This window comes from Drosophila elegans, unplaced genomic scaffold (assembly GCF_018152505.1).
Source record: "Drosophila elegans isolate 14027-0461.03 unplaced genomic scaffold, ASM1815250v1 contig_476, whole genome shotgun sequence".
NCBI classification, from domain to species: domain Eukaryota; kingdom Metazoa; phylum Arthropoda; class Insecta; order Diptera; family Drosophilidae; genus Drosophila; species Drosophila elegans.
The window spans coordinates 24,720,602-24,741,370 of NW_024545863.1; the positions used below are offsets into that span (position 1 = coordinate 24,720,602).

The 20,769-nt window shown below is 39.2% G+C and overlaps 3 protein-coding genes across 8 annotated transcripts in view; 1 reads left to right on the plus strand and 2 right to left on the minus strand.

Moving 5' to 3' along the window:
• Positions 1-95: 95 nt before the first annotated feature.
• Positions 96-3,668, minus strand: LOC108136830 (S-formylglutathione hydrolase). 2 transcript variants are annotated; one of them, XM_017258246.2, is made up of 2 exons: positions 3,540-3,668; positions 96-1,070 (listed from the first exon to the last, which is right to left on the minus strand). In XM_017258246.2, the coding sequence occupies exons 1-2, from the start codon at positions 3,666-3,668 to the stop codon at positions 207-209; spliced, it is 993 nt and encodes a 330-aa protein (XP_017113735.1). In that variant the 3' UTR covers positions 96-206. The 2 variants fall into 2 exon arrangements, with proteins under 2 accessions (XP_017113735.1, XP_017113736.1); XM_017258247.2 differs by lacking the exon at positions 3,540-3,668 and adding an exon at positions 1,142-1,201.
• The window catches only part of LOC108136829 (E3 ubiquitin-protein ligase RNF113A), a 33,413-nt gene continuing 14,255 nt past the window's right edge, over positions 1,612-20,769 (plus strand). Inside the window, exons 1-3 of one of the 5 annotated variants that reach the window (XR_005977674.1) lie at positions 1,612-2,604; positions 2,667-3,037; positions 15,376-15,744. Coding sequence is in view for 2 of the 5 variants with exons in the window: in XM_041709449.1 (XP_041565383.1) it covers positions 1,706-2,604; positions 2,667-2,904 (1,137 nt within the window). In the remaining 3 variants the exon portion in view is untranslated. Of the gene's footprint in view, positions 2,605-2,666; positions 3,068-3,257; positions 3,450-15,375; positions 15,745-20,769 lie in introns of those variants that run through there. The other 4 variants (XR_005977675.1, XM_017258245.2, XR_005977676.1 and 1 more) reach the window with 4 other exon arrangements.
• Positions 10,103-11,039, minus strand: LOC108136831. Its single transcript, XM_017258248.2, has 3 exons — positions 10,837-11,039; positions 10,613-10,775; positions 10,103-10,549 (listed from the first exon to the last, which is right to left on the minus strand). The coding sequence occupies exons 1-3, from the start codon at positions 11,035-11,037 to the stop codon at positions 10,413-10,415; spliced, it is 501 nt and encodes a 166-aa protein (XP_017113737.1). The 5' UTR covers positions 11,038-11,039; the 3' UTR covers positions 10,103-10,412.

Below are 20,769 nucleotides of genomic sequence, written 5' to 3' on the forward strand. Positions count from 1 at the left end.
ATTTATATTGAAAATTTAGTGTACCATATACCATACATTTTAGAAGCTTGTGAAATAAAGTCTTTGAACAGTCAAAATATGTTCCACTTGGAATATGGATTTGATTTTTCTCTTGATTTATTGACATGTATTAATCATATTTGCAGTCAAATACAAACCGATTGAAAAGTACTAGCAACAGGGGCATCAAATTTCGAAGGAGAGCCTCAAGCGGCAGCGGTGAGCAGGGCGGCATGGTAGGCGATGTGTTCGCCGATGAAGGTGGCGATGTAGAAATAGCTGTGATCATAGCCCTCCCGATTTTTGAAGATGGTTTGGATGTGGTCGTTGCCATCGGCGGCAGCCAGAAGGTTCTCCGGCAGCAGCTGCTTGCCGGCGAGGAAGTTGTCCGCCGCACCCTGGTCGATGAACAGTTCTTGCGGCGTGCTCTCGTACTGCGACACCAGGTGCGTGGCATCCCACACGGCCCAGTCATCCGGATTGGATCCCAAGTATCCGGCGAAGGCCTTCTGGCCCCACGGGCACTCCGTGGGATTGGCTATCGGGGCAAAGGCCGACACCGACTGGTACAATCCGGGATTTTTGAGCGCACAGATCAGTGCTCCATGGCCGCCCATGCTGTGACCGAAGATTCCCCGCTTGCCGGGAACCACGGGCAGATTGGCATTCACCACATCCACCAGCTCCTGGGTCACATAGCTGTACATCTTGTAGTGCTTGGACCACGGCTCCAGTTTGGCATCCACATAGAAACCAGCCCCGCTGCCAAAGTCGTAGGCATCATCCTGTCCGGCGATTTCTACGCCCCTGGGCGAAGTGTCCGGATTCACGACGATCAGATTGTGGCGCGCGGCGTGCGCCTGGAAGCCGCTCTTCTGGATGAAGTTCTCGTGGCTGCAGGTCAGTCCGCTAAGGAAGAAGAGCACCGGACAGGGTTTGTCATCCAGCGCAGCCGGCGGTAGGAAGACTCCGAAGGTCATGTCGCAGTCCAACGTGCCGGAGCGGTGGCGGTACACCCGCTGCTCGCCCTCGTAGCACTTGGCAGTTGAGACCAGTTCCAGCGTCATGTTCTGCGGTTTTGAAGATAATATTAAAATACTAATACAACAGTTCAAAATTAATCAAAAATCATTTAATTTACGTGTTTCGGCGGATTCTAAAAATAAACGATAACAAACAGTGTGACCGTATACAGAGCGCCAAAAAAAAACGTACCGTTTTTGTGAGCTTTGAAAATATCGATAGTATCGGTGTTTTGCATAGGTTTTGTTTTTTGGCCTTGTCACCCTTGCTTGGAGACATAATGTTTTCGAAAAATTTTAACGTTTTCTGATATTAAAAAGTTTTAAAAATTTGCATAATATATGATACATAAGTTCCTAGAAAGATGTGGTATTAGATATAAGTATAACCACTCTCAAGCTGAACAAGAAACGCAGTGTTTAATTTTTAAGTAGGCATATGGTAATTTTTTTATTTTCATGATATAACAAATTTAAATACTTTTTTGTCTTATACATTTTAAATCAACCGCCAAATTGTTTAAGTATTTCCGCACATTATAAAAAATACCAACATCAAAAACGATAGACACAAAAACTCCCATCACTAGTCAAGAAGAAGAATACAAGATGATTGTCGAAATTGTAATTGTTTGATTTTGACATTAATTTAGAGAAAAGTACGCTTTATTAAAAGCCGGAGAATGTCGGAAGAAGCGGCCAGCACCTCGGCTTTTGGCTTTAAGAAGCGCAATATCAAAAAAGGAGCTGGAATGCGTCGCAAAAAGGAAAGCAGTAGCAGCAACGAATCAGGTGAGCAAATATTCTACCGCCAAAAAGTGATATACATAGGGGATATATTTAAACGAAATCCAGCAAAAAGCAGCGATGAGGAGTTAAAAGGCAAAGCCAGTGCCTTAGTGCGAGCCGAAAACCGCAGGAAGCGCACGAATCCCAACTTTCAGAGCACCAAGACATTGAGCAAGGCGAAGCGCCAAGCAGGAGCACACGATGAGGAAGCAACATCCTCGGCCTCCGATGATGATAAGCTGGGCATTGCCTACAAATCCAAGCGCGAGGGGCTGCCCAGTGGGCCGCAGGATCAGGGAGCCACGTCCGTCAACGAAATGGACACCGAACTGGACCGCGACGCCCAGGCAATCCATGCTCGTGCCCTGAAAATCAACGAGGAACTGGAGGGCAAGGCGGACGATAAGATATACCGCGGAATCAATAACTATGCCCAGTACTACAAAAAACAGGATACGGCGGCGGGAAACGCCAGCTCCGGAATGGTGCGAAGTGGTCCCATCAGGGCACCGGCTCATCTCAGAGCCACTGTGAGGTGGGATTACCAACCGGACATTTGCAAGGACTACAAGGAAACGGGATACTGTGGCTTCGGCGACAGTTGCAAATTTTTGCATGATCGCAGTGATTACAAAGCCGGATGGCAAATGGAAATGGACCACGAGAATCAGCGGAGGGGAGATGGTGACTCTGATGGCGATGATGGCAAGTACGAGATTCACTCCGACGAGGAGTCGCTGCCTTTTAAGTGCCACATCTGCCGACAGAGCTTTGTCAATCCCGTGGTTACCAAGTAAGTAGGATTAGAAACTTGCATTATCAAGTGAAAATATAAAAACTCCCGATTCTTTCTAGATGCAAACACTATTTCTGTGAAAAGTGCGCCCTGGCCCAGTACAAAAAGTCACAGCGCTGCGTTATCTGCTCGCAGCAAACTAGTGGCATTTTCAACCCCGCAAAGGATCTGATTGCTCGCCTTAAGACGAATCCCATGGAGAACTCGGATAGCGATGAGGAGGAGCTCGGAGCAAAGGAAGGGAAGGGCGAAGAGGAGCCGGAGGCTCAAGAAATTTCCTCTGACGAGAGTGATTAAATTAAATTCAAATTCAGCGCGTGCAGTTTTATAGCCACCAGTTTGCGAGCGGCAAACCAATTTTTCAGGGGGCAACAATTTGTTGAGCAGTTCGCTACTGTTATCTACTACGAAAACTTTCACAATTTTGATGGTAAGAATATATAAAACTGTATTTATTAAATGTTTTCTACGTATTTTCAAAGAAAAGAAAATTATCTTGTAAGGTGGGCATTGCTTAAGGGGCCAGAAGGGTCTAGAAGCCTGCATATTGGGCAATTTTTCAAAAAAGATTACAACAAATTTTGTATATTCTTTTTATTGACATTTTGAGAGATACAATAATAATAATAATAATAATGAACAATTTCTAGACCAGAATACCACCTTCAGAATCTTTGTAAATGGACTCTCTCTCTCTCTTTTTTGACGTGTAAAGAGTAATGTAAAGTATACATCACCAAAAGATGGCGTCTTAAGGACAAAAAGGACATACTCGCCTGTGTCCAAAAAATCGGTTTGAACATACATAGAGCTCTAACGCCGATTAAATACAAGTTTTGAAAGAATATTAGGTGTTTATTATTTTGTTGTATTAAGTAATGTACGTTATACCTTTTACCTTTTAATTACCATTTAAAAAAAAAATAACTCACCTCGGTCATGATATGGCCAAAGCTGAGTACTCCGTTGACTCGCTTGGGAAGATTTGAGAACGCGGTTATGGAATATGCGAACGAACTTCTTCCACTAACACTTGGCAGGCGTACAGAGTACCTTCCCATGCCCAACAGCCGCTTGAAATGTCTAGCTAGTGTTAATGTGACAAATGCCTAGAGGAGTTGAAATAGAGTAACTTTTAGAATTCCGATACGAATACTGCCTGACGTTTGGCTTGAATGATTCACGGCCAACTTCAACCTTTTCTGCGGAAGCAATCAAGGGGAAAACAATCAAACACAATGTTGCAGTTGGGTGAGGTACTAGAACAAGCTGCTTGCCAAAGTCAAGCGCAATTTTATATCCATAATTCAATTGCCAGAACTTTCATTTCCGGGTTCGTGCGCATCAAAAAACACAGGCGCAAAAGAAAGTAAGGGAATAGAAAAACCGAGAGGCCAAACCTTTACATAAGAGAATTCATTTGATTTTGGTCCGCTAAAATCGAAAATCTCTTGCCAAACTTTTAGGCCGCATTGTTCCACAGCACAAAGCCGAAATATTGGCCAATTGTAACGAATCGGAGCTTAGCCACAAATTCCAGAATCGGTTCCGGCTTCCATGTCCAACCCTTTCCCCAGTCCGGGACATGCAAAATATGAGCACATAAGCTTCTAGGAACAAAGCAACTGCCAAGGCTGAGCCGAAAAGTTGAGACTTCCTTCCATGATCCGAGTCAAAAATGGTCCGTAGATGTCCGCAATGTCGAAGGGATAGTTGCATAGCATCAAGGGAATCTGTGGGTGCTGGCAAAAGGTTATTCCTCATTAAGTCAGGTCGCATTTCCGATCCATAAAAAGTTTGATAAACCATATTCTTTAAATAACTTGTTTTGATATTTCAATGCACATATCCACTTTTGTTAGAAAACAATTCTTAAGATAGTTTTCTACATTTCAAATAGATAACATTCTTATTTATTAGGTATTTAATGTAAAAAAGAATATACGATTATGACATAATCTTAATTCAATTTGTATATTTTTGGCCCTGTCAATTTTTTTACAATTCAAACAAATTTAAAGCGAAGAGATTTTAATATTAGCTTAATTGTAGTGTAATGGAGTTAATTGCTGCAATCAAAACACAAAGCTATCTTAAGAGGAAATTCACCGAAACTGAGGATTTTTTCAAGGGTAACAATCACAGTACATCATTTAACAGTATTGCGCTGATGGAGAGGCACGTTCGCGTTTTCGCACATTTTATGTGCCACTCACTTATTGGCAGTGCAATGGTTAATTGAATGAGAAAGTCGTGCATGATGAACGCAACTTAATTAAGGGGGCGGCAATGATTGTTGTGGCCAAAGTTTGAGGCGCCAATAAGAGGGGCACCAAATCAGTTTTAATTATTTCCATAAATGCGAAAGTAAGCGGCATACGTGAGCACTGAAATTTTATAGTTTCAGTCAGTGGCTTTGATTGCCAGAGCGCAATAAGCGGATTGGGGATATGGTTGGTATTTGGGAAAGGGCGGTTAATTTTTCCGCCTAATTAGGAAGTAGAAATTTGTGTGCGGTTGTTCACACGATTGCCTTTCAGCTTCAAGTAATTAAGCGTTAAATGTGTTTGACGCCTTCGTCTGATTATGATTCGTTCCTTTAAGGCCACCATGTTGTTGTTTAGTTTATACAATTTTTGTTTTGTTTAGAAGCATATATTTGCACGCAGTAAAACAATTGTAAAATTTTTGATTTAAATTACATAAATATTTTATTACCGTTCAAATTTAAATTGTGTTATACCCAAATAAGATATAATTTAATTTAGCAATTGTTAATTATTTATACAAATTTTAGTTATTTTCACTTAAATGTTTGTGTTAAAAAAAAAACACATGTGTACTATATTTATATAAGATTTTTATAAATACCAGTGTTTATTTTTCATTTCTTTGTGATATATCATTTTCTTTGTGTGTATATGTATATATAATGGCTGCTGTCTGCACGTTTTGCCGGACTGCACGCTGTTTGTTTTCATTCGCTTTTATTTATTGGCTTCTAATGCCGTTGACTATTATCCCACGGGACGAAGGGGCGAGGCCAAGTTGCCCTTCCCTTGGATTTTCTGCCTGGGCTCGAGCTCAACTTGTCGCTTATTGTGTCAATTATCATTAATTTCTAAATGCTCTCCTGCTCTCCTGTCCGCACAAGGATGTAGCACCTTTTTGAATGATACTGGACCGCCCTGAGCCAGTACGTGTCCTGGCCATGTTGAAATGTCACCTTCGGCCGTATAAATTGTTATTGCCTGTGCGTTCTATCACCAGGACACCGAGGACACTGAGGACACCGTGTCCTGGCATTCTTAAAGTTTCCCAAACTTTGCCATGTGTATTTATGCTTTGACTCTTGATAATTTATTGTCCATTCAATATTAAGTTTCGCTCGTTGACCAGGAGTTATGTTTCAGTTAAGGATTAACTTTAGTTTTAAATCGAACAATTGAGAGCACGCTTCGGCTGTGTAATTATTGTGTAAATGAACTCCCAACTGCTGGCCATAAATAATAGACAAAAACCATATTATGCCACCGCAAAAACCTCAACTCATTAATCTTTCACTTAATAGTCCCGAATAATTAAGCACAACAATTGCACCGGCCTCTGACGGCCAATTAAAAGCCAATTTAAAGAGATAACAATTTATGAAAATCCTCAATTGAAAAGAAAAACCATTTTCTAAACGGAAACAAGGCCCCGAGCGAATGTGTGTGCCGAGCATCACAAGTTATGGCCCACAAATCTGTGCCGCTGATAAAAGTTCATGCCCCTGCAGACCCGACCGCAGCTTTAATTTATAACAAACATTCTTTTCGATGGGTGGATTGGGTTCTCCAACGAATTTTTGACACTGGCATTGCGCTGGCAGTTATCCAAAGTTCCCATCCCCGCTCCCCTTCGAAAACTGAAATAGAAAGTTTTCTTCAAAACAAAAACCACTCGACATGTCCGGCCGCAAGAATACTTGTCGCTGGTTAGCCGCAATGCAAATAAAGATAAAATGCAGAATGGGCAAAAACTGTCCAAATGCAGCAGTCCACCGAGGATGCTTGATAGCCACAATAGCAGCTACAGAAAGCAAACAGATCGTTGCTACTTTTACGCCATTTTCGAATTGATGTTGGTCGATTTCTTCGACCCCACTAGCCCACCCCCCCAGTATCCCCCTTCGGTTTTCTGGTTTACGACTTCACGAGAGCTGCCAGCTTTTGGGCAGAAACTTTTGCCTGCACTTTATGATTTTTGCGCAAACTTTTGTCAGCTCGGCTTTCTGTTTGTTTGTCGCCATTTCTTTATTGAAGGCAGGACCAGATGCTTTATGTCTGCTGTTTCCACCATATTGATGTTTATTGCTCTCGTAACGTAGCGGTGTATTCAAAAATAAAAATGAACAAAACAAAAATAATAAAAATGTAACAAAAGTTTGTGTCATTTTATCTGACTTTTTTTCAATTGCGTGAAAAGTTTCAACAAGTGCCAGCAGTGGCAGGCAAAATCAATATTTTCTATATTGATGTGTAAAAATGTATCCCTATCAAATATAAAAGAAATTGAAATTTTTACGGTCTAAGCATACGATATTTTTAAAAGCGAAATTGTGGTGAATATATTAAGACTCAAATGTTCAAGGGGAAACACTAAAAAATGCAAAAGTGCATTTTCTTTTCGGCTTGGATTTCGACAAAAAAAGAAACATTGTTTTCACATTTTAAAGTTTTAGCAATGCAGTTTATTCTATTTTTATATTTCTACAGAGAAGTTCTGTTGTTTCATATAATAAAGAATAAAGATTCTGTAAAATGGATTATCTAAACTCAATTTAATGACCGCCCAACAAGCAATTCTCCTAAAATCAAAAACATTAGAAATCTAAGTCCGAATGTTAGCACCTTGCCCGTGGACCTCCGGCACGAATGTTGTAGGTCCGGCCACTCTCGTGTGAAATCGGAGCACTAACGTATCCTGTGCACAGTTACAACTTCCGGCCAAGCACACAAATGAGCTACAAAATACATTTCCATCCACAATAATAACAGCATGTCTGCAATGAGCAAGGAACTAAGACAATAATAGAATGGTTGACTGGTCTCCGTGTCCTTTTCAGTCTAAGCAAATGAGGCCATTTTGCTGGGATAAGCCTGGGAAAGCGGAGGAAAACCAGAATGGGAGGTTTGGTCGGATGGAAAACCGTTGTCCAGTCTAAAAAGTTTCAATAAGGAAATATGGGCAAATTAAATAAATGAAAAGTGTCTAAAAAATGTAACTATAATAAGCTCGAGACAAAAAGCAAATGTTTTTAAGTGAATGTGTGTATTAGGGTGTGTCAAGGGTTTTTGGCTTTGACAGTTTTGTGAGGGTTTGAACAACAAGTAGCCACTTGCCGTTTTCCGGACTTTCTTTGGCCGTTGTTAAGCTCAAAATATTTTCATTATAAACTTTGCGACAGGTTTTCCCCTCTAAATGTGTTGCTTGTGTGTGTGTGTGTTTGGGGGTGACTGTGTGTCGGTGAACGGAAACGGAAATGCGCCATTAACTGGCAAGTCAAGCTTATTAGCTGCAATAAAAAATAATAAGCTGAAAAGTTATGTTGCAATTGTGGCATATTTTTTTTTTACCCAACAGACAGTCTATTGCGGGGCCTTTCACACATATAGTATACTTGGGTTTTCTTGTGTTGGAAATTCTTTGCTACTTACTGACTTGGCTTTTTGCACTTTTCTTTCCTCGCCGAAGGAGAACTTTTCTCCACATTGTGCTTCTGTCTGCGGGTGATTGTGTGACAGCCAAAGACAACATGCCAAAGGGGACAGCCTTTCTTTCAGTCCGCCGGCACAGAGAGCAAATTCAAGTTAATTTTATTTTAAAAATCGTGCTACAATATGTTCCCGGTCTTTGTGGAAAGTGACCCAGGCTTCCTTTCGGGCACTAACTTGATAGTTGACTCCTACTCGACACCCAGATGAGTGCGAATATGAGAACGGGAATGGGAATGTGAATGGGAATAGGAATGGCACTGAGCCCGAGAAAGGGAGAATGTGTGGACAAGACACTGAGAACTTGACAAATTGACAATGTGCCAGGCGTTGATAGGGGCAGCTTAAAGAGTCCATTGAAAGTTGATAGTGATAAAATGGCACATAGCCCGGTGACAAATGAAAATTATTAATTGCTCGCCTCAAAGAAGTACAAAGTTATTAATAGAGAAAATTAAGTTTTAGTTGAGTCTTGTTAATGTTATATATTTTTTTATTACATGTTTATTTAAAATTTACATAGCTCAAACAACAAATAATAAAAACTGTTTTTTGTAACAGTAGCATAACTTAATTTATTTGTTTAAACAACTTTTTTCGCTGTTATAAAAATGGTTAATTAAATATAAATGCATTCATAAATTAATACATTAATCCAATTACATAATCTGCATTGAGCTTATTGTGACACATTGTCTCCACATCTTAGCATAATTTCCCTTCGATTTCCTCTCCCTAACTTATTTTAATAATCATGCAATCAAAACTTATTGTTATCCATTATAATTATAATAATAATAATCATTGCTGTGGCTGCCGCTGCCATTAAAAGTTTTGAAATTTAAACACCTGTCAGTCGTTTCAGCGTTCAATGGCCCGGCCTGGGATTAATAACAAAAAAATTTATGCAACTTTTTCGACGGAAGTGGGGTGAAACTAAGGGCTGTGGAGCGATGGCACGTGTTGAGAGGGGTGGAGAGGAAAATAATTTCAATAATGTCCTGCTAATATCAGGCGCAATAACAATAACAACCGCAGGGTGGATGGTAAATAAGCTAGGAAGCTGGAAGCTGTGACCCTGCGGTCTAAAATGTATACACCCCCACAAAAAGAGGGAGTCTTCGACGGTTGGTGTACGTCTGCACCTTTCAATCATGGTTTATGCCCCAGCATTACCGTTAGACGGCAGTCGAAAGTAAAGTTTTCCTTACCTTAATGGAGCCCGAAGTAAAATAAGTTTGGTGGCGATAAACGAAGCTGCGGGGGAGCCGAGGTTTCGTAACGTATTAAAAAAGTTTCCGCTGCCAGTTGAACTCCGACAACAGGTTGTACAACATTTTTAACCTCAGTCGCTGCACCTCAAAAAAATAAGAAGACACTTTTATGTATTTTGTTTTAGGTTTCCGGGGAAATTCACCTCTCGACCATCGAATTAAGTCAGACTTCGCTTCGGTTACGATTCTGGTTCTGAGTAAACGATGTTGAAAAACTTTACTTTTATCTGTTGATACAAAGTAGGTGGTTTCCTAGTGGCCTTCTTCGGGTTTCTTAGTTGATTCTTTTTCCTTGCGGTTTGTGCACTTATTTTTTCTTAGCTTTAGTTTTCTGCTGACTGCTTTTCAAGCTTATCTGCTTTCCAAAGCGGTTTCTGTTTTTAAAAATCAACCTAAGCACTTTTAAAATAAACAAGATTGAAATACATATGAATCTATGAACCGATGAGCTTTTAGCAAAATGAGTTTGTTAATTAATAATTTTTATTATCTCTTTACCCGAACAACATAGCATTTTGTGTTTGTTCGTTCTTCTAAAAGATAAGCACAAAAATATTTATGATGTATTTAATACAATACACTATACAATGCCTTTGATGAACTAACCATATCTTTGTCCTTGAATAACTTCAATTACTTATTAGATATTAAGATATAGGAAAATCGATATTTGACACATTTGAATTGTGAACTGTTTTTATTTGTTTGGGGCATATATTTCAAGCAGGAAAATGTTTTTAGAAATTTTTTTATTCAGTTTCTAAGATTTTCTGCGTTATACAATGTCGATTGTGGGTTGTATTCTCGGAAAGATTGGGTGCATTTTCGGGCGAGTCTTTTGGACATTTCGCAAAGTCTTAAGGGGTATGGGTAATTCCATTGCTATTCCTTGATATGGTACGATGCCCCTTCCTTCAATGGAGAGAACAATAAATAAATTTAAAATTTATGCGATGAATTCTTAGTTATACTCACGTAATTCTATGAAGCAGAGTAACTCATCGTTAAAATAGAACCTAGCTGGCATAGGCATCATTTCGGTAACGTTAACGAATTTGACATACGCTTGGGCACGCAAACCCATTTGAACATTCTGATATAGTTCAGAAGGATTGGGGTACATCCTTATAGGCACGATCTGCGGGAAAATAAGGGAATTGAGATGGCTAGAACACCAACTGGACCGGCTTCTCACTTACATCAGCAGATCCTTTCCATGCGAAAATCACACTAAAATTCAATTGCGGTCGCGCTGTTTCTTTGGCCGTGAAAATGCCTATGTTACTCCCGTCCTCGTCTATGCCATACGTAAAATATTCGGAGCAATTGTGTTGCGGAAAAATCAAGGCCACTGTGGTGCCTAGAAAGAAGCATCCGAAAATAAAATAAGTGGCTGACATTCTACTGGAATGAATCTCTTTTGTCAGAGGCTTGAAGCGAACTGAGAATCAGAAGTTATCAGCTTGAAGCGAACTGAGAATCGGAAGCTATCAGCCAATGACTATATATAAAAAACGATTATTATGTTAATAAGGTTATCAGCAACATTACGATTTTTTTGTTTGTTAATAAGATTAAAATTACTTCTTTAGAAAATTAAAATCATTCGGCTATGCTTGCATAGAAACCAAGATACGATATTATAAGTACTGGCATTTGTATGTACCCTTTCCAAAGGTTTTATAATTACAGTAAGAATTTTTTTAAATATCAAGTCAATTATAAATATAGTGCTCAAATCGATAAAATTTTTGGTGTATTAATAAATATTTCAGTACTAAGCAATAAATCTAAAAACCAATGAAACACACTTGCAAAAATTGAATATAGGCTATATAAATAAAATTGGGGTCACTTAAAATTGCATTAAACGTGTTTTCCTTTCAATACTCTCCGGCGAAGTCATAAATCCGAATTTGGAATCATTGCCAAGTGAATGGTTTCAAGTTTTCATTGAAAAAATACTGTTCAGAAACATGTTCATCTGTGTGTTTCTGGGAGTGTGCAGAGTGCACGTAGAATGCATTAAAGATAAAAGCCGCTGCAGCTCGGGCAACTTCAAACTGGAAAATATGATACAAAAGACAACAGAGGATTGCCAAGATGGGTTGAGAAAATAAAGCGGGGGGTATATGCAGTGTGGCCATAATTTCCAACAGTGGTTTTTATGCTGAATGTGCATTTTACGACTTTTTAAGTGTCAGGGCAAACAAAACTTTCCGTGGGAGTCCACGGGACAACCAGGACCCCCAGGACTAGCAGGACTAGCAGGACTAGCAGGGCCAAGACCAGGACAAGAACCAGAGACAGAACCAGAACCAGAACCATACCATGCAACTGGCAACTGGCAGCTGGTGCTTTGTGCTGCCGGCGGGACACCTTGTATGTATACAAAAGACGCCAGACATATTTTCTTTCAACAAGAATAAACTTTGCTTTTCAAATATATATTTTCAAACTTTCAAACCAAGCAAAGCTAGAAAGGGGCGCATTAGGTCCAAGTTTACGAAAAACTTAATTCCATTTTTAAAGCACAAACACAAGTACACACCTACGCAAACCAGGCATGGAAAGGCAAGCCAAGGCAAGGCAAGGCAGTAGCAGTTGCAGTTCCGTTTCCGCCCGTTGTTGCATTCAGGCACGGCTTCCCCTGCACTAAGTTATCGTCTTTATTGTTTGTCACATACATGACCTCACAATTGTGTTCCTGTTCCTTGGCTGCCTCGGTTGCCATTGCTGCCTTTTGCGCTGAATGGCGATGCGAGCGGAAACGGAAATGGCATAAGTTGTTGTCGCCTACTAGTTCACACGTAAGTCCGTTCATTCAACAATAAAACGGCGTTGCAGCAGCGCTAAAGACGGTACAAAGGCGGGTTCTGGCGTGGACCTGGCCACTAAAATGGGAATCGCGTAAAAGAAAATCAAGGCGAGGACTTTGCCGGGAATTCAGAGATGGCAATGTGATATACTGAGTGCTGGCGTGCGAATGGGCAAAGTCTTCCAGGATTCTTTGTGGTCGAAGCAGTTCTTTTAGTTGCCGAGTTTATTTAAGACTTTTCTAAAAGTTCCTGTACAGTTTCGGTTTTTTGTCAAGGAGTGGCATAGTCGCCATTTTTTGAGTGTATTGTAAGTAATATTTTTTTTAACCACTTCGACAATTAATATTTTTTAATTATTTCCTGTGCGTTATTGTTATTCGTTAAAAATCGGTTTAAATCACAGTGTGACATCTCTGTGAGCCACCTGGTTAACTTTTTTTCGGCATAAATTTGCAGCTTTCAACACGTCGTATACGTAATGTGCGTTATTAAATTAGCAAAACCCCAAACGGATGGAGCTAAGAAGGGAATAAAGATGAAAAAAATAAGCGGCAAAAGGACAGAGGGCATTTCATAAAAACTGCTAATTCCTAAACTGATTTTCCCATTTCTCGATAGAGAAAGCTTAAAGTTGAATAGAAAATTGCAGCTGCAAGTTTGTTCCCTTGTTGTCACTGTATTGGATCAACCTCCAACCTCTTTAGTCCGGTCCTGATGCGAATATTCCGCCCACACTTTCTGCGTCTTCTTTCTGAAGCGTTGCACGTTTTTCTTATTCAAAAGTTATTGTGCTGCTGTCAGGAAAGTTTCCCTTTTTTCTCCACCTTTTGAAATCGCCAGTAGCGAGCCAAAATCCAATAATGGCTCAGAGAGCGAGAGAGAGATAGATAGATAGAAAGAGAGAGAGAGAGAGAAAGAAGGCAAGTGAAAGAGGGATTTACGCACACACAGACACTGGCATTGCTTTCAAATACTAATCTACGCGCTATAATTGAAAAACTAACGGTTTTTGTAACGAGTTTTTCGTGCTTTTACTGCAAGTGTGCGCATTTTTAGTTCCTCTATCCCCCCATCCTTTATGCTGCATGGTGCGTGAGCTTCGCCTACTTTCTCTTTTGCACACATCCAGCCACTTTTCCCAGGCCTCCCGGAAAACTGAAGCTCTGCTGGAGTTTTTCACATAAACTGCAACAATCATTCTTTCGCCGTCGTTTTTTACCGCTCTTAAAAACACGCGCCCATATTTTTGCTGACTTTTCGGGGTTTTTTCTATTTTTTAAGGGCGATGAAAGGGAGTTTTGCAACTACGCCGGTAGCACCTTAATGGTTATTTTTCCTTTGGGTAGGCCTTTTAAGGCATGATATTTGTAAAAAAGAATTTGTATATATGAAATATATTTCCTGTATATTTTATCCCTACCCAATACTTGAAATGTAAGGTACTATTTTAAAAACATTTTTTTTTATAAATAAGTAGAAAATTTTAGAGATATTCTTATATTTCTTATATAGTTAAGTGTGCTGAACCTTTTAAATAATATTTTGATTCAAAATCAGACAAATATTTATGAATATAAAAAAATTAATTCAAAGAAATTTTTATTAAATCTTAAGTTTTTTGCCATAGATGCGAATACAGTTAAACGGTCATTTCTTGGTGATCTAAGTATTATAACAAAAGCCAAACACTTTCATTTGTGCATATTTTAGTGGTCTATGGCAACAGAATGAATGAAAAAATATCAATGAAATTGAAAGAATATGATGACACCTTCATTGCAAGTGAAACAATGGCTTTCACTGTGTGATTGTGTGTGTGCGCCTGATTGTTTGTGGGTGATTTTTTGTGTGCGTGTGGGTGAATCCCCTTTTGGGGACCTCGTAGTGTGAGCTTTTGCGTGCACGCTGGCTTGAAACAATTTTGCACTGCACCGTTGGCCAGTTTTCTGTCGAAAAGAACGCAAACAAAACCGAATCCGAGCAAAAAGTGAAAGACAATTTTTTGAAAATTTCATCTGAAAGCATTTTGCTGCTGTCAGGCTGATGGCAGCTTTCAATTCCTCTTTTTTATGACTTAGCAGCTATATATGGCCAAGAGGATTTTGGCTTTTTTGTCACGATCTAAGCCGCGGTTTCTGTTCCGATTGCACCGTGCGTTGTGACTCGCATGAATATTGGCATTCTTAGCTTTCCAATTTAGTTGAGAGTTTTTCCTGATCGACTTTCCCCCTATTTTTTTTTTTGTCTACAAGTCGTCAGTGTGCGCGAAGTGGTCATAGCTCAAATTACCTGTCCAAGTGGCGCGGGCATTAAATTAAATACCTTTTGTCTGTGGCCATTAAATGAAACGACTTTGGTCCTATACCTAAGGGGGTTTTTCAGCCCAGGCTTGGTCGGAATTTCTGCCAAGGGTTATGGCAACGTTGACCAAAAAAAGTGCGTACGAAACAAAACAAAAGGCGCCAGAGGAAGAAATTCAATCAATTCGCACGTGACATGATTATTTTATGTTTTTATTTATTTATGGTGTATGCATTTTATTTTATTTTTATTTATTATACCACCTTTCGCTTGTTTTCGTTGTACCTCTTCAAAAAAGTATCTACAGCCATAACGTGACCCGATTCAGATTGTGGCGATCAATAACGAGGTTGGGGATTAGTTTCTGGAGCTTAAATTAAACATGCTCAATGAACTATATTAATATTAATATTATACAATTTTTTAACTTAAACCAAAAATTTTGGTTAAGAATGCGTTACACCTTTAAGAGTTCTGCCAAACTTGTTGACTTGTTTTAATTTTCAATGGCAAATAAAGAAAGGCTAATGACATGTGTATTAAATATACCTAACTTTAAAAACCCTTTTTATTTTAGCTACACCCAATACAGTAATCCCGGTTATTATTTTATTTAAGGATCCATTTTATTACCCGACCATATGCCACGAAGGAACATTTAAATTCGACCATCTGCTTTAAGGAGTGGCCTCCAGTAGAAGGCCAATCAATATGCCCATCCAACGCCCAACGAGGGCGTAGAAAATTTCAAGTTGGTGGAAAACAAAGCGGGGAAAAAAAACGGAAAACAAGAAAAAAGGAGGCTGAAACAAGATGGCAAACAATAAAGGCGTCCACAACGAACCAGCGTCGGCAACTTGTTAGTTACACTTAACGAGCCAAAAACCGTATTTAAGTCAAATCGAGGCGGCAAAAAACAAACCCAAACCCATGTCCCGGCCGTTTTTCGAGGAGTGTGGGATCGGTTGGAGGTGTGACCGTTGTGGATGTTGTTGGCTTTGGTGTCAAAGTAAATACAATCAATTTGATTGTGCTGTCCTTTTTTTTTTGGTCCTCCTATTCTGTTCGTGGTCTCGACCCTTGTGCCAGGGCCATCGATTGATAATTTAATTCAATTGTGCTGCGACTGCCATTAAAATTGGCTACTGGATGGCAAATGGCAACTCGGCCGGGGCCACATAGAATGTTAATTTCTGGGATAATGTGAGGCAGGCCACGTTTCTAAAGATTTGTACTCTTTTTTGTGGGGGCAAATCATCGACACGTTTTTGATGGATAACAACACAATTTATCTGGCAAAAAATGTTCTATTCGGTCACGCGTTGTTGTCATATAAAAATCTTATTCAATTGCCCATGACAGTACGGAATTTCTGATCAGGCAATCAAAGTTAGATCTATTGGCTTATTTTTAGGCGGGTATGAGTGCTATTTATCCGTGTTTCTGTTGCTCGTGTCTATTGTCAATATTGGGTTTTGTTTGCGTAGTTACTGTTTACATAAGCTTTTAATTTTACTAACTTAAATACATCGTAATTGCAAAAAAAAAATAAGGATTGTGGATTGAATTTTATATAATTTAAGTACGAGCTGAAAATAAAAATATTGTTTGAATCGTTTAAATTCCAATTTTTAAATTGAATGAGTTGGAAAATACGGTGAAATATGTAAACCGCTTTAACAAAGGCTCCCTCTAATCTCCAATTAATAATTTAAATTTTAAGAGCCCCATAATATATTCTTGGTCAATTGTTTGTCTTTAAGTTACGATTATTGCTATGCTGGAGACCTCTCATTAAGCAGTCACATTTAATCCCAACCGGTCAGATAACGACGAGCGTGGCCTATTAAGTAGCAAAACAGTTTCAATTTAACCCTTGCTGGCCAAGAAATGTAAGCCGAGACCGAAGCCACAACCGGTCTGAACAGTCGACAAGGACAAGCGAAAGGATTCAATTTGCATGAGCCAAGTTAACAATAAATTTATAGTCTGTTTTTTTTCGGGGCTGTGCATGACGTTCTGGCACTCCCCTCCATTCACTTCCAATGAAACGTTGGGGGACTAAACACGTTCGGCTAACGTATTCGTGTGATTTGCATTTGGGCGATGCCCCTGCAGAGTCCTCTTCTTCAATTGTTATCCTTGTCGTGTTTTCTCCCCGTTTTAGTGTTTTTATATAGCCCTGTATAGTGTGAGCGAGACTCAGATTTACATGAATTGTCTATAGTTGCATCTTTATAAAGGGTCCCTTTTTAAAAAAAAAAAAACATTTAAATTATCCCGGAAAATAAATGATATATGTTTTTTAATAATATTTTAAAATACTAGTTACCATATTTTACCACCAGATGTTGAGTGTTAATTGTGGTTTTAAGTTCATGGATTTCGGCTGAATTAAGGTTTAAACTTTTTATAAAAACCGGTTAATTCAAGTTCTAAAAATCATGATCTTTATATTTTTTGTGCCCCTGGCGGTTGTCTTTTCATTGACAGGCGTGCGTCTGAACGGAAGCTGCGTCTTCTATGCCGGCAACATTTGTTGATATGTCGCTTTTGTTTCGCCCCTCGGGGTCCCCAATCCCGAATACCCCACCATCCGTTTCCTTTTCCCGCTGGCTCTTTGTTATCGCCCAGACATGTCCTGTGAGCTGCTGCATCGCTTGGGGGAAGTGTGAGAAGGGAATGCGGATTTTTTCGCGTCTCAACTTGTCCGCTTGTGTGCCTTTGTCAAATGGCTTTATCATTCGAATGACAGCAAATCCAGATCCGGTTAGCAGACTGACTTATGAGGGGCAGGGCATGGGCAAAAATCTATGAGGGCACCTCACAAAGCCGCACTCAAGTGGCTGGTGGCTGGTGGCTGGTGGCTTAGCTAATGATTCTAAATGGCAAGTTATTGAAATCATTTAAATGCGCCATAAGCCAACGTGTAGCCACTAAAATCCGTTGACTTTAGACCGACCAGCATTCAGACTGTCTGCTTTACAATCGGTAGCAGACATCACGTAGTCATTTACACAACTGCACTTGAAGAGCACAGTGGGCTGGATGACTACTAAAGTTGATATGAGGGATGATTAAGTACCAGTTCGTTTAAAAAACTGAATCGATCTGTTTTTTATAAAACATTGTTATAATATAATATCTGAGTTTTATTAAATAGTCACAAATAAGTCCATATTAATAAGTCATATTAAAAACATTCATTAAATTACAAAACGAACTGCCCTTTTAAGTTAACAGTTAGTATATCTTTTGAGGAGGGTGAAGTTCCCAAAAAATAAATGACATTATATATTCATTAGTAATTATATAATATCTTTTATATTTTAAATTCATAAAACTATTTTAATAATTTTACTTCGGTTGAATTTAAAAAAAAGTTCTGCACTAAGTAATTTTTACGTGTTCTTAAAAATAACAAATTATTTTATTTGAAGTCAAAAGCTTTGTTTGTTTCACGATTTTCATTTATTTTAACAAAGATTAATATTAGCTGAGCATTCAATTTTCTCGCTTCTCAATCATTTAATATATTTCTTACCACCGTTTCGAAAAATGGAAGGGTAGTATGTTAGGAACCATCAGATCAGTTGTCACACACTCAACAGCAAAAGCGTCGCCAAAGCGACTTATTGACTAACTGACAAACCGGCAGACTGACAAACTGACTGACTGGCAGACAGGCAGCGATTTCAGTTCCCGTCACGATTCTGTGAACTTTTCCACAGCCAGACTGCGAGATGTTGGCCCAGACTCTGAGCCACAGGCGGAGCCGGGATGAGCCACGGCCACTGCCACTGGTGGGCTGTATGCAAATTTTAATTTTATACATAGACACATAAAAATAAATTGTTTTACTCGACTCTGGCAACACTTGCCAGCATATGCAGTGCTCTGGATTCAAATAATATATATTTATATGTAAGTTGTGGGGCTACTTGTCATGCAGGCACTGTGTCTAACCCCCTCTCTAAGTCTCATTGTGGAAATTACTGCCACAACTTTCTGTATGACACTGCAGCATATTGATTTTCTATTTTTGGGGATTAAAAAGAAAATGTTTTAACCAGAGATTTTGCATATTTATTGATTGTATCTGTACTGGGAATTGTGCACATAAACGTTTGTGCTGTTGAAAAATGTAAGAGTATTTTGTATTTCACTTTGTTCGCTTTTTGTTTCTCTAGTTGTAGACAATATGCAAAATAGTTGGTCGCTTGGGAGCACGACTTTGTTATGGAAATATTATTTTATAAACTGTGTAAATGAGTTGCGCTAGTTTGGTCAGGGATAGAGAAGTAGCATAGAATTTGTGGGAATCAAAACATTTACAGAATTGTATCGATAGAATATTTACTTTCAAAAGTTGCAATTTATTTTTCTTCACCTTATCAATGAATCGCTCATTCTCTTGTAAATATGGAGCTGAATATCTGCTTTGCAAGCTCAAAGACAATGGCGATTTCCTGTTTAGACCGAGTAAACCAAGCAAATCCAAGCTTTTGTTTCTAATTTGGGGAATTCTCGAAACTCGAAGGGCAAAAGTTTTTGTTTCTTTTGTCGTTCGATTTGAGAGTAGCTCGGGGCCAAGTTTTTATACTTTGTGGCATAACAAATCAATTTCGCATTAGACTTGGGGTCCTCTCAATCCAGCCCAATAAGCTTTGCCAGGAAATAACTTTCTGTTATTGTTGCCACAAACTATAACAAGGCGCTTAAAATATATAAAATATTGTTTTCGTTTGTAGGATTGCACAGAAAATTGAAATGTGCTCGAGGGCAACGGAAACTCCCCAAACGGCCCAAAAAAAAGCGATCAAAACCAGCAGCCAAGGCAAGTAATAAAAACTTTTGCCAAAGCCCTGCATTAAGAATATAACAAGCTAAAGGTTTTCTGTGTCATCTGTGCAACTTGAACTTGAAATCGAACTGGTTGAAAGTTGAGCGAGCATAAAAGGCAAAACGCAAATCAAAGACCTCCAGCCCGATCCAGAAGCCACATGCGGGCGGTAGCTGTGGAAACATCGTGCTACGCCACTAGGATTTTTGCCTAATGCAGCTGGCAACATTGTCAACTAAAACTCGATGCTAACAAGCAGAAAATGGCAGCCAACTACATACCAACTTGAGCTCGTAAAACTGCCGCCCAAGGATAACTTTTTAACAACCTGCTCGTAGGGAGCTTGAACCTTCCTTCCTACCTACTACTACATACTACAGCCGAGCAGATTGAGCCTGACTGACTCTGGATCGGGCAATTGGATTTTTACGAGGCTGGCTAACGAGTTTCAGTTGCAGTTTGCAGGGGGAACAAATAAATACAACGTGGCGTATGGGCCGTATGACTAGCAAAGCGAAGGCAATCACCAGTGGAGCCACGTACACCGGGGCGTATGCGCAACCCGGCCCACTCCTAAGAGGCCCCAACGCAGGCAATGTGTGAGGGCTAATCTGTTATCACTCAGGTGTGCTAATTGCCTCAAATAAAGGAGTTCCAACTTGGTCTGTTGGCTCTGACATTAGGCTAGGATATCGTTTTTGCTTTTCATTGCCCTTGACCTTGAATTTAATCCATTTAGATGATAATTGAACTAAAATGTATCTTTAAGCGATTTTAATGTTTTTTTTTAAATACTGTTCTAAACTTCTTTTTAAAATACTTTCCCATTTTAAAAATATTGAAATGTAATGTATTTTTTTATACTTGGTGATAAATAATGTATTTCTTTTTTTTTATGATTGGATCCAAGTTTGGTATAAACATAAAGATACCGTATTTATTTTTATTATTATGTTAAGATAAACATTACATTTGGTTTTATATTTGTTATTTATTAATTTATCAGGCCTAGTAGGTTTCTAAAATGGGTTAAAACCATTTATCAGCTGCGAAACAGCCAATAAGTTTTCGGACAACACGTGTCAGTCATTAGTTCCCGGCTACGCAGAATTTCATCATATTTATGTTGTGTCTTAAAAACAGGGGAAAATAATTTTAATGTTCATTTA

Bases quoted from the DNA above. Each gene is read 5' to 3' on its own strand.
- LOC108136830 (XM_017258246.2), bottom strand. From the start codon at position 3,668: ATGGGAAGGTACTCTGTACGCCTGCCAAGTGTTAGTGGAAGAAGTTCG. The intron at 1,071-3,539 runs GTGAGTTATTTT...TCAAAACCGCAG, and splicing joins TTGGCCATATCATGACCGAG to AACATGACGCTGGAACTGGT.
- LOC108136831 (XM_017258248.2), bottom strand. From the start codon at position 11,037: ATGTCAGCCACTTATTTTATTTTCGGATGCTTCTTTCTAGGCACCACA. The intron at 10,776-10,836 runs GTAAGTGAGAAG...ATTTTCCCGCAG, and splicing joins CATGGAAAGGATCTGCTGAT to ATCGTGCCTATAAGGATGTA. The intron at 10,550-10,612 runs GTGAGTATAACT...TCTCCATTGAAG, and splicing joins ACTCTGCTTCATAGAATTAC to GAAGGGGCATCGTACCATAT.